Below are 14,373 nucleotides of genomic sequence, written 5' to 3'. Positions count from 1 at the left end.
AGCACCACATAAAAATAGGCAAAGATATTGTGTCCAACTACAATTAAAAAAATACTTAAAAAAAAAAGAGATATCACAATTGGCATGTTGAAAGGAAGAGTTAAAAACACATTAATAATGCACTGGACATTGAAGAATTAATTAAAACATTCCCCAAGAACTGTCACCTAACCCAGGAATCAGACATCTCTCTCCTCCTACCATAACAATGGGTTCTTCAGGAGGAAATATAAATTTTTATATATTATTACCATCTATATTCTTTGTTTCTCTATTAGCTCCTCCAACACTCCTTCCTGATTATAACTGCCTTGAAGTAAAAGATTCTATTTTAAATTTCCCTGCATAGGTACTCCATATATTCTTGTGGCCTGGTTGTAAGTGATGTTAAGAATGTATTCATAAATACTACTTGAAAACTTCACCATCAGGGGCTGGGGTTGTGGCTCAGTAATAGAGCGCTCGCCTACCATGTGTGAGGGAGGCCCTGGTTCGATCCTCAGCACCACAAAAAGAAAATAAAAGTATTGTGTTCATCTACTACTAAAAAATACTTTTTTTAAATTTTCCACCATCAGAATAGACATAAAATATTTGAAGGGATTGCACTGCATACCAAAATGGGGCAAGAAAAAAATACAAAGAAACAACATAAACAATATTCAGAATGTATGAGTCAAAACTAGAATAGATACCAAATTTTATCTAAATTTTATTTATGAATCAAGAGAAAATGGAGTAATAATTCATTGCAATATAAATAAAAATAAAATTCAGAGAAGATTCCATCATTCAACTCTCAATATCAGAAGATTTTCCTAATACTAATCTAAAGTAAAGCCAAATAATACCTTCTCAAAAGTACTGAAAAGAATAAATGATTCTCATGGCATTTCAGCACTTAAATGTTGAGAAATTAACATGTAGATGCAGATTTGTGTTGAAACATACAGGAGGAATACAGAATAAATAAGGTACACACACTACAATCCAATTAACACTTTAGGGCTGCTAAAATGGTAGATGAGGAAGCAGTTTCTTTCCCAACAATTCTCAATTCTTTCTTGTAACCCACCTTCCCCACCCAAATGAAACACCAGAAGGTATTGTACTGCATTAAGTGGCAGCTTAGCTATCACCTGGCAGGCAGAGACAGCTTTCCAGTGCTCAACTTGGTTCTGGCTCTGATTTCACAGCTCAGAGCATTATAAGAAGTTACCCAATCCTCTTCTTTCCTGTTATCACTGATTGTCATTGGTCTATGTTATAAAACTTACCTTGTTCAACTGTTTCTACCTGTGGAAAGGCATAGGGAATGGCAGGACAAGGACAGGACTCCACTAGAATAAAGAAGCCACCTTGGCTGGAGTTGTGGCTCAGCAGGAGAGCTCTCACCTAGCATGTGTGAGGCCCTGGGTTCAATCCTCAGCACCACATAAAATAAAATAAAGATATTGTGTCTATCTACAACTAAAAAATAAATTTAAAAAATAAAAAAATAAAAAGAAGACACCTTTTACTGCTCCAATGTATACTACCCTTCCATCAATTTCTATCTACCGACAAAATCCTGCTCTTGCCATGTTGAAAAGACAAATCTGTTCCCACTGAATTGGACTCTAAATTTTAAGACTCTGTCATTTCTATAAACAGGTGAGTCCCAGTTAGCCAAAATACAAGGCTAATTTATTGTCTCTGTGGTGATAAAATGATAAGGAAGTCCAGGACAGATTAGGACAAGTCCTTTTTTAATAAAGACTAGAGCAATCATCACATTCTCATAACAACAAAAATTTGGAGAAGACAGTGCACATAATCTAACAGCAGAAATTACCTGTTACACACATTTTTCATATACATACATATACATATATGTATGTATACATACATATACATATATACACACACATCTCTCTCATATATATATATATATATATATATATATATATATATATGAGAGAGAGATGCAAATACATTGAAAGAAAGAAAACATTAAATCCAACTGAAAAACCATTACCTAACAGTAAAGGGAGAGTTGAAGAAAGAGTGTGTTATAATACAGCAATTTATATATATTATTTATATGTATAAATTTATACATATTATTTCTTTATACATATTATTTCTTTTCATTCTTAAAAAATCTCTATTGGGTTCATTGTGTTTTTTTTTTATTTTTATTTTATTTATTTATTTATTTTTATGTGGTGCTGAGGATCGAACCCAGGGCCCCGCACGTACTAGGCAAGTGCTCTACCATTGAGCCACAACCCCAGCCCCGGATTCATTCTTATATAACTCTATTATAAGAATGAAAAGAATTAAGTAATTACTATCATTATTCCCACTTGGCAGATGAAGAAAAAAAGGCTCACAAAAACTGTGTTACAGAGCTGTGAATGTGGCTCTCTGGTAAAGTACTTGCCTAGAATGCATGAGGCCCTGGTTTTAATCCCCAGTACAGAGAAGAGGAGAGGGAGAGAAGGTGGGGAGGAGGAGGAAGGAAGAAGGAGGAAGGAAATGGAAGTAAAAGAAGGAGGAGGAGGAGAAAGAAAGAAGGAAGAGAAAGAAGGATATTGAAGGAAGAACAAGAAGAAAGAAGAAGGAGTAAGAGGAGAAAGAAGAAGGAAGAGAGGAAGGAGGAGGAGAAAGAAGAAGAGAAGGAGATGCAGCAGAAGAAGGAAGAGAAGGGGGAATGAACTTGGGAAGTATACTTCCAGTCTGTGATGCCACTTACTACTTTGCTGAATGTTATATCACCATTACCAAAAGAAGCAGCTCCTGAAGAAGCACTGTGTCATCACATGCCCAACATTGAGATGGTGATCAAATTTCATATGAACAAGTGTCATTGCCAATTGTCCCTCTAAATCACTGGTGTTTCACCATCTCAATATTAAAAACTCATCCTGCCACTTGCACAGAAGCCACAAAATATCCCATCCACAAAGGCCCAGATGAGAGCCTGACACATCTAATATAATCTACCACAGAACAGCTAGGGAACTACAGCCCAGAAAGGTAAGCAGGACAGAACCTGCCTCCTTCTCTCCCGAAGATTGGAAAGAAACTATAAGATCCATAGGCCTCCATCTTAAGACCCAACTCCATAGTTCTGTTCCTTCACCAAACCAAAGACCAGCCCTAAAATTGTCTATACTTTAACCAGGCCTAACCTACAAAGAGGATTTTCTGTCCTAGGGGATACCAGTTCATTCCTTAAGGCAGGCAAAGTTGGGCTTTGTCTAAGCTGCCTTCTAATATCCCAGCTTCAGTAGAAGTATCAATGAAGCTCATGCCAACCACTTGAAGAAATATTTGGTAATGATGTGTCCAAGACTCACAAAAGCCTGGTATCGCAGGTAAGACAAAGTCCCACCACAGCAGTCCCTCTGTATGCAGAGCCTCTGCCCTCTGCAACTGACAGCACAGCAGCCCATCATCACCTCCTCTCCACACCATGCCCTCCACCACTATGCACGGCTTTAAGGCTGAACTTTTTCAAGTATATAACTGTGTGATTAAAACACACTCATCACACAGAGAGCGAGTTCCCTACATGACTACTGGACAGATGCTCTGTGAGGGTGAGAGAACTGCCTCAAGGTGAACAAAGATTCTCACACTTGGAAAAATCCCATTTTGAACAGAGTCCTCCTGCCAAAAGAAGGCCACTTGAAGGACCTAAGATAAAGAAGATGTAATGATTCAGTCATAAGTGAAAAGCTTCTAAAGTGGAAAAAAGCAAGGATTCTGGGAATAAAATAAAAGTTAAGAAAGAAGAGCAGTTTTTTAATGTTTCTATAAGTAGCTAAGCACTTAATCCTCCAGACACTCAGGAGCACTTTTATTTATATGATCAAGCTTTGTATCATTTCAGCTACTTCACGTAAAAATGCTCAAGCTCCGTGATAAATTTGACCCAGTAACCACTATGAATGCAAAAAAGACGGGGTACAGTATTAATGAGCTTTACAAAACTTAATTTTCAGAAATATTCTATAGAAGCAATATCTGATTATTATGTTAATAATTTTATCCATAATGAAATCTCAATTGTATTATTTCCAAATGGGTTTAGGAGCAACTGATTCTAACCAACCACTAAAAATAATTTCTTCCGATTTTTTAAAAATAGATCACAAAAGTTATATTACTCATATAAAAGACTTTTAATATAGAAGCATAAACTCAACTTGTAGAATGTGTTATATTTTATTTACATTGTTATTAGGATGGAATATAACAAAATGAAATCTCTAGTAAATATATGATGAAACAAAATTACTTTTAAATTAGGATTTAGAAAAACTAATGATATATTGATATATTATAAAACATGCATTGAATTTACCCACATCCTACCATCTTTTTTATACAACTTCTTAAAGAAACATTAACATGTTAAACTCATCATAAATGTAAGTCATATAAACAAGAATGTATGAAAGAGTAATAGTAATATACCTTGTCAAAGGGAATACCGTATTTCTTCAAAACTGATGGAGATATCAGTGTCATCTTGTGGCGAAGAAATGCATCACATCCTTGGGAACTGCTTGGGAAAAAACCTAAATATAAGCAGCATTGGGTCAATTAAGATGAAATTTCAAAATTTTATATAAATTCTAGTGTTCTTAGAGAATGACAATTTATTATCAAGTATAAGGAAACTCTTAACACCAAAACCCTCTTACTATATAAATCAGCGAGAATTCTTAAAATTTAAGGAATACATATTTATGTCACCAAAGGTAATCATCTTTATAAAAAGATTCACCAAGAATTGCTTTTGTAACATAAAATTACTAAATTTCAGGAATCAATTTCAATTTGAAACATGTTTAAATTCAACCTGCCCAATATGTGCTAAATTGACAAAACATTAAAGCAGCTATGACAGTAATTATGCTTTTTTTTTGGCGGGGTTCGGTGGGGCAGGAGGGGGGACTAGAGATTGAACTCAGTGGTGCTTAACTGCTGAGCCACACCCCCAGGCATATTGTTGTTTTATTTTAAGACAGAGTCTCAATTACTTGCTTGGGACATCACAAAATCGCTAAGACTGGCTTTGAACTTGCAATGCTCCTGACTCAGCTTCCTCAGTCTCTGGATTACAGGTGGATGCCACCATGACAGGCAAGTATGCATTTTAATAGAGGAAACTCTCATCTGAAATTCTTTTTTTTAATATTTATTTTTTAGTTACAGGTGGACACAATGTCTTTATTTTAGTTTATGTGGTGCTGAGGAACAAACCCAGTAAACCTCATGCATGCTAGGCAAGTGCTCTACCTCTGAGTCACAACCCAGACCCTCATCTAAAATTCTTAAGTTATCATTCCAGAAGCACTGGTTCCAATGTCTGACATACAGTACTGAACAGTTTTAGGGCTGCCTTTGTTTTTCATTAATTATTTTTAAACTAACTCCCTACTAACTTCTAATATTCTATAGTACAATTGGATAATTTGGTTGACAACAACTGAGTATTTCAAAAGAGAGGATTTTAAATGCTCTGTACTCCTCCAAAGCCAAAATGGGGAGCAGGGATAGAACTGCTGGAAACCTGCCTTATCTAACTGCATGGCTCACTATACCCAACTAACTCAAGAATGTCACCAACTGATGAAAAGATCATCGGAACTGTAACTTATCACGAACCAGCTCTTGTAGAATAGAAGCATTTGCCAGGAATCTGTTCCCCACCTAACCCCAGTATCAAAGACTGAATTCAGGGATGTTTTGCCAGTGGGTTACTTCCCTATTCTTTTTTAATTTTTTCTTTTGAGATAGTGTCTTACCAAATTGCTAAGGATCTCACTAAGTAACTGAGACTGGTCTCAAACATGTGATCTTCTTGGGGATTACGGCTATGCGCCTATGCTCAAGTTTCCAGGAATATTTTTAAGTATATAGCCTTTATTGATGCCACACATGGGTATATAAGGCCAAAACATGTCAAAAATTAATTAATTAAAGAATCAAACAGCCAGGAAAAAGAAACTGAGGTATAAGAAACCACCTACAAAAAAACATTACATTCTGTTTAAGCATCTGCACCTAGTTTTGTTTTTTGGTTTTTTTGTTTTTGTTTTTCTTTTTCTTTTTAAGAGGGGGAAATACACAAAAAAGTGTGGCTACAGAAATATCAAAATGTCTACAATTTCCATAGGACTAAAAGGATAGTTTTGCACCCTGTGGTCATCTGATGCATTCCTCTGCTTACAGTTAATATTCATTATTCATAAATAAGAAATGAAACATTAGTGAATGGAGGGAAAGTACCACACGAATCTAATGGGCCTTTCTACATAATAAGACATCCTAAGTCTTTCACACATCACACAGAAAGTAAGACATCCCTGTGGCAGTCCCCAAATGTACAACCCATGGGTGTATATTAATACATTTCAAATAGATCTATCAAATTTTTCAAATCTGTAACTTTGAGCAGCACTATATGAATCAAGTTTTAAATTAAAATCGATGAAGAATGAAAAGTGTATTTAATTTGCTTCTGCTCTGGATTTGTAATCAGGACCTATTCGGTGTGGTGACTGGTCATAAGTTAATTTAAATTGGAAAACCACTGAAGGAAAGTAATTTGCAGTATATTAAGAACTACAGATTGGTTCAGAAATTATATTTACAACATATTATTAGAATTACATTTTGTCATCTTGGGCAACATCTCATAACAATCACAAATTACATATAAAGAATATGCCTTAAAATGAGTTTCACTTCAAAATACCTGCAAGGCTATATGGCTTATATTTATATAAGTACGTATACTTCATACTCTATAAAAGAGCATTTTATGCAATATAGAAGTACACTATTATAACTAGAATGTGACACAAAAATAATAACATTTTTAGGGGCTGGGGATGTGGCTCAAGCAGTAGCATGCTCGCCTGGCCTGCGTGCGGCCCAGGTTCAATCCTCAGCACCACATACAAACAAAGATGTTGTGTCCGCTGAAAACTAAAAAATAAATATTAAAAATCCTCTCTCTCTAAAAAAAGACTCAGAACTCTCCCAGCTCCAGAAAGGTTAATATCTTTCATCATAAACAAAAACAAAACTTTGGAGTAACACGTATGAAAAACAACAAAATCAGATCTCACAGAAAAGAAAACATTTAACTAAAAATCCCACTTAAGACTACCAGAATTTTGGGCTGGGGATGTGGCTCAAGCGGTAGTGTGCTCGCCTGGCATGCATGCAGCCCAGGTTCGATCCTCAGCACCACATACAAACAAAGATGTGTCCACCAAAAACTAAAAAAATAAATATTAAAAAAAAGATTTTTCTCTCTCTCTCTCAAAAAAAAAAAAAAAAGACTACCAGAATTTTTTATGTCACAAATGCAAAGACATCTTAGTACCAGTCAAAATTTTTTTACAATAAGTTCTTTTAAATGTGTCTTTCTGAATCCATTTTGCATATTTCCTTTCCTGGGTTTGTTTTTTGTTAATTTAACTTATTTAGAGGAAATCTTCTCTGAAAGCCATCATAATTCGCTTTAATCCACAAAGACATCATAATTTAGTGTAGTATTGTAAAGTTCCACAATATGTGCCATTTTACCAGGTTACATACACCAATGGGATAATCCATTCCTTCATGATCCTCAGGAACAAGAAGTTCCAATCAACAAAGTTCTTTGGTATCCCCTGACATATGTAGTACTAAGTATAATTGAGATACCTCATACCCCCCAGGCTGACCAGATAATATGTAAGGTACAAATCATCCAAAATAATGCTTTCACATCTTTCTATGGCATATACTTTGTCCTGATGAATCATTTGCTTTGTTCTTACATAAAAACAGACATACTAGAGGAGCATAATATAACATCTGCATGAGTGATAGGGATTCACTCTCTTTTACTGTGTGATGTTTGAGAGGAAGTATTTGAGAGGCAACCCACTTTGAGGTGCAAATTGCTGTGGGACTTTGTATAAAAAATCTTAGCCAATCCCCTCTTAAAGGTGCTTAAGAAAAATCCTTGCCTAAGCACCAACTCCTTTTCTTCCTATCCTCTCAACACACGTTTTAATATTAGTAAGTAATGGAGAAAAGTGTCTTTCATTACTTGAAGCCAGATTTGCCTTGATCAGTTGTTAAGAACTTGAAGTGCATGTTGCAGACACAGACTCTAATTACAACTTTAACACTCATGGCTGTGACTTAACAGAATCTCACACTGCTTCAATTACCCCTATTATTCCATTCCTTGCTGCATTCTTGTGGGTACAAATCCTTATTCAATGGATGAAAACAACCTTAATTATCATGCATAAATATATATTATTTATATAAATTTATATAAAACAATCCATTAATAAATAAATAAGGAACTGGGGTTGTGGTTCAGTGATGGAGCATTTGCTTCACATGCTTGGTGAGGGCATGGGCTCAATCCTCAGCAACAGGTTTTAAAAATAAATGATTCAATCAATCAATCAATGAATCAATGAATGAATGATGAAGGTGTTGTGTCCATTTACAACTAAAAAACTATAAATATAAAAATAAATACATAAAATGCAGTACAAACTCCTACAATGGAATACCACTCAGTCATAAAAATAATGAAGTGCTGCTACATGTTACAACATGAAAAATATAAGTGAAAGAAGCCAGACATAAAAAGTCATGAAATATCCAGAATAGGTAGAAACAGAAGTAGACTAATATCTAATTGCCAAATGCAGGCAGTACTGTTAGGGAATAGGGAATGACATGATTAATTTGTACAGAGTTTTCCTTGTGTGGTGATGAAAATATATGGGAACTAGATAGGTCCACAGATATGATAGAAAAGATGGAAGCACAGGGACAGAAAATAGATTAGTGGTTGCCAGCAACTGGGGGTAAGGATGAAGCAACATGAGAAAACTGAGAGTATTGGAACATGTTCTGTATTTTGTTAATGGTGATGGCTACTCCACTGAACACATTTCTCTGAACTCGTTGAACTATATTCTTAAAGAAGTGGATTTGGGGGCTGGGGTTTGGCTCAGTGGTAAAGTGCTCGCCTCACACGTGAGAGACCCAGGGTTCAATCCTCAGAACCACATAAAAATAAATAAACAAAATAAAGATATTGTGTCCACGTATAACTAAAAAAAATTTTTTTTTTAAAAAGTGGATTTTACTATAAATAAATTTTACTTTGATACATCTGACCCAAAAAATTAATTAATCCTTGGGAAATTGTTTTAGAAATGGATGGATATAACAGATGTGTTTTTTCCTTCAAATGAAAAGTTTTCCACATTGTCAACTAATTTAATATTTTATAATATATTAGCTATTACAAACTAAGAAATTATTTATAAATCCTAATCACATAAAACTCAAATTACAAATACATGCTGTTACTTTTTTTTTTTTTAAAGAGAGAGTGAGAGGAGAGAGAGAGAGAGAGAGAGAGAGAGAGAGAATTTTTAATATTTATTTTTTAGTTCTCGGCAGACACAACATCTTTGTTGGTATGTGGTGCTGAGGATCGAACCTGGGCCGCACGCATGCCAGGCGAGCGCGCTACCGCTTGAGCCACATCCCCAGCCCCATGCTGTTACTTTTAACTACCAAAAGTTTCAGCCTTGGGAAAAGATTTAAAAATCAGTCAAGTGACCTTTAGTTAGGATTAGTACATAAACAATAATCTGTAAAGACTGACCAATAGTTACAAACTACTGAGAAAGAGAGAGAGAGGTATAGAAAAGAGAAATGAAGGAAGAAAACATCAAATAGATTGACCTACTTCCACACCAGCAAAAGACTTTGATTAAGATAATTTCATTCCTGGAGAACAGTGTATAAATACACCATAAAAATGAATCCTACTTTTATATAATATTATAATGCACTAATTAAAATGATGATGATGATGATGATGATGATAATGTTAGAAAGAAGAGCAATAGAGTAGAGCAAGTGGATCAAAGAATTGGAAGGAAAGTACAAGAAGGTACCCAAATATGAGATTGATTAGATTATTTACTTAGCAGAGGATTAGTATCCAGAACATAACTCAGATAACAAGGTGGGGTGGGAGAAAAAGACTACAAAAATGGGCAAATGACCTGAATAAACATTTCTCAAAAGTAGGAATGAAAATGGCCAATTGGCCTAATCATCAGGGAAATGCAAATCAAAGCCACAATGAGATATTATTCCAATTAGAATGGCAACTACCAAAAAGACCAAAAAAAAATAACAAATGCTGGGGCAAGGATGAGAAAGGGGAATCCTTAAACAGTGTTGGTGGGAATACAACTTAGTACAGAGATAATGAGGAAAAAGTATAAAGGTTCCTCAAAATATTAGAAACAGTACTACCATAAGATACAGCAATCCCACTATTAAGCAAATATTCAAAGAAAATTAATCCATTATATCAAGGAAATACTTGCACTCCCAACCAAGTTTATGTTAGTACAGTAAACAATAACTGATACGTGGAATCAACTAAGATGTCCATCAATGGATGAATAAATAATACATAAATTCATCAGTAATTGAATATACAGTATATACACACAACAAAATATCATTTTGGTCATTAAAAAGAATGAAATTCTGTCATTTACATGGATGGAACTGGAAGACATCATGGTAAGTGAAATAAGCCAGGCACAGAAAGACAAATACTGAGTGTTCTCACTCACTTGTGGAAGCTAAAAACATTGATCTCACAGGAGAATAGAGAAGAATAGTGGTCAGTCAACACTAGGAAAGGAAGGGATGGGGGGCAAAGGGAGAGGATAACAGTACCAAAATACAGTTAGATAGTCAGAATTCTGCTTTTATAGCACAACAGAAAACTATAGTCTTCTAAAAAACTATAAGCATTCAAATTTTCCAACACATAGAAATGATAAATTTTGAAGATGAAAATAGTAATAAGCACATTCATCCACATTACACATAGATACATATATCAAATTATCACACTGTAACCCATAAGTATGTAAAAATAGTTTGTCAATTAATTGAAAGTGAAAAAAATATATCATACAATGAATACTAAGGTAAAAAAGAGGATATAGAAATACCACTTCTATGAGAAACATTTTCAACAATAAATGTATTTGATGTACACATGAAATTTCCTGGCAATCTGATTTATGAACCACTAAATTATGTGGAAATAAACCTGGTAACTTTTACCCACATCCCTAATTGAGAGGCTGATATTAGAGTTTTGTGCTACAGTTAGCCTCTCTGCTTCCTACAGTAAGAGGAGTAGTTAATTATCCAAGACTACATAGAATATTATGTATCAAGATTACCCAGGCTTCACTCTGCTCCAAGTGTTCCATGATTCATCCACATCTCTACTGGTAGTTTTTTCTAGGAGCAGCAAAAGGAAAAGTTCACACTGATCTTGGGATTAAAAAGGATGGAGCATGTTTAAGATACTGCCTTGTTTTTAATCTCCTGAACATGGTACCTTACATAATGGAACAGTTATATCTATTTCAAGCTGATAGGCAAAAACTCTGAGTTAAATTTTCCATCAAATTTAATACATTGATTACTACTCATATGGTTTTTGACTGCATTCCTGATAGCACTTTGTTTTGTTTTATTCTTCTTCCCCTTTTGACATGTCTGTCACATGAACAACATACACATATACACCCCAGAGTCTACAGGCCAAGCACAGAGATAAACAGTTCAGAGTCAAGTTAACCAAGAATTGTCCTAGCTCAATCTCTGCTCCAAACCTACCCCTCAAATCCCACAGATCTTCATTTCCCTCCATAATTTCTCCCTGATACCTAGCATTCCCTTCCTCAATTCTTCCACCCAATTCTGTGCTGCTACTTCTTGGATACTAAAATATACTGGATATTTTATATCCAAATACACTATATTTATGTAAATAAATACAGTGATATCGCTGATGTCAAATTATGAAAAAATTAACTTTAAGAATTGTTTCACTCTCTTAATGTTACCACACTGATTATAGGATGCAAATAATCAACCCCGATACAACATTCATTGACCTCCATGCTTAAGAGGCATGAATCAGGCATAAAAGCTGAAGATGTACCAATGGTCATCTTCGTTTTTTATGGCTTACAGGACCCTTTAAAATTTATTATTTATAATCAGGGGTATTTTATTTATAAGCCTTTCAAAACCAGGCATTTTAATGTAGTATTTTCAACCCATCAGCTAAAAGTACCAATACCCTCCTACTATACTGTTATCTGAAACAGATTTCTGCTAATCGGCTAAATGAATTCTTAGCATTTTGAGAACTAATAAAAGTACATTTTCTTAATTCCACGAGCAAGGTATGAAAACAAATCAATTTAGACTCTGTTCACAAAATTAAAATGACTTGTTATTTATTGCTACCCTTCTATTCTCTTAATAGCAGTTACTCATAATCTCTTCATACCAAACCCTCTCGAGGTATCTAATAATGGTTTCCCAGAAATTTGCAAATATGTCTAATTTTCAATATTACTTCAGGGAATCCACAGAGTAACTGACTATATCTGACCCACATATTTTTGTCTATTCCCTGGCACAGGGATCTCTGCAAATTAGACTGATACTCTCTACTCCACAGGATTACACTCATGTTACTCACCATTTAAAAGAAAAATACCACACACATACACAAATACATACACAAGAATGGACTAAATTAATCCTTCAACATTTACTCTTCTGTTCCCTTTTACTGAACACGGACTTTTAAAATAAATAAATAGGTATGAACCTACAGTCTCAGGTACTGGGGAGACTGAAGCAGGTCTGCTGGAGTCCATGAGTTCAAAGCCACCCTGCGTAGCACAGTAAGACTCCAGTCCCATAAATAAAATTTAATTAATTAATTTAATCAATTAATTATTTTGGCGATAAAATCCAAAGCTAACAAATTTTTAAATATAAATAAGAGATGAAACTAAAATAATGGGTTTCAAGTAAATATAAGGATCTTAAAAGTACCAATGCCCTTCTATTATACTGTTATCTGAAACAGATTTCTGCTAATCATTCATACTTGCAAAATCAGCTGCACAATGTCCTAACTTACATTTTTTTCCTCCAGTAACCAATGTTTTCACAAAAGTAAATTGTTTCCATTTTTTTTAATAACGATTCACAATAAAAGACAAGTGGAATATAGTCTTTCACAGAAATTTTTAGATGTTCCCAATTTTATCTATATTTTGCTCAACTTAATATAACATCAAAGATATTGTCTTATTTCTAAAACAGATGAGATTCAGACATTTTAAAAACTAAAAATCTTCCAAACTGTCATTCATGATTTAACATTATACCTCTATTCTCTTCTATATTTGCAATTCAATTGTATCAAACCAAAAATTAGAAAGAATACAATGGCATTATAGGCAAATGTAACAAGTATAAAAATTGCAACAATTCACTTGAGATTTTTTTTATTACATTAATGTCTACATAATATTGAAAAAATACCTGCATAAATGAGAAAGCAGCTGAAGGGCAAAATCAAACTCCTGGCTTTATTAGATGCAGGCCTAATATCTTTCAGATAAAATATTTGTAGGTGCCACAGTCAATCAAGATTTCAATAGAAACCAAAGATGAAAGCATTCATGCATAAAAGGCAAGTGTGATAATTATGATGTGCAGACAAGATAATGGGAAATATCTGAGCCTGCTTTTCATTTTATGTATCAAGTATTGCCTTGACCTAGACATTCCATAATGCTCTATCACATTTACTGCATTATTTTATCATTTTAATTATTTAGCTGAATTCAATTAATTTGGCTGGCATCTGGTCAGTGGATACAAATCCTCCACAATCTTTCCCTGCTTCATTTCTCAAAATAATGCTACAAAACAGTTTTAAAGTTCTCACTCATTTTTCAAGTTTATTAACCTCTTACTGATTAAACAATTGGCACCCATTTTCCTGAAATGTCATTTCAGACAGTTTATTTCAAAGCATGAAAAAGCAATTTATATCACAAATTATAGTGTATGGCTCAACACTGCAAAGTTTACATTGGCTTCAGTTTAAAAGTTCTCTAGTAGGGAGGTTAATAGAAAATGGTGGAATAATTATTATAAGAGAAGAGGATAATTCAGCACATAATTTTACCATGAAGTTCACTGCCTATGTATTTAAGGATTATGGTAATCACCTTCTAAGCTCTGCTCTAATCTATTATCCAGGACCAGGACTCATCCACCTTAATATTCATGAAAATAGTCCCTAACAAAGTTTAAGATTACAATTACATTGCTATTATTACTATAATGTATTACGTTTTAAAAAAAAACACTAGGGCTTTATAGTTATTAACCTGCCAAAATTATAATAATGTCTCT

General features: G+C 34.3%; 1 protein-coding gene across 9 annotated transcripts in view; it reads right to left on the bottom strand.

Moving 5' to 3' along the window:
- The window catches only part of Kdm4c (lysine demethylase 4C), a 382,463-nt gene that overhangs the window by 262,815 nt on the left and 105,275 nt on the right, over positions 1 to 14,373 (bottom strand). For 7 of the 9 annotated variants that reach the window (XR_005733943.2, XM_040285752.2, XM_078047622.1 and 4 more), the window contains one exon: positions 4,468 to 4,571. Coding sequence is in view for 7 of the 9 variants with exons in the window: in XM_040285752.2 (XP_040141686.2) it covers positions 4,468 to 4,571 (104 nt within the window). In the remaining 2 variants the exon portion in view is untranslated. The remainder of the gene's footprint in view (positions 1 to 4,467; positions 4,572 to 14,373) is intronic. The other 2 variants (XR_013438119.1, XM_040285751.2) reach the window with 1 other exon arrangement.

This window comes from Ictidomys tridecemlineatus, chromosome 4 (genome assembly GCF_052094955.1).
Source record: "Ictidomys tridecemlineatus isolate mIctTri1 chromosome 4, mIctTri1.hap1, whole genome shotgun sequence".
Taxonomy (NCBI): domain Eukaryota; kingdom Metazoa; phylum Chordata; class Mammalia; order Rodentia; family Sciuridae; genus Ictidomys; species Ictidomys tridecemlineatus.
Note: the sequence above shows the minus strand (reverse complement) of the source record. Positions and strands in the feature narration are given on the sequence as shown.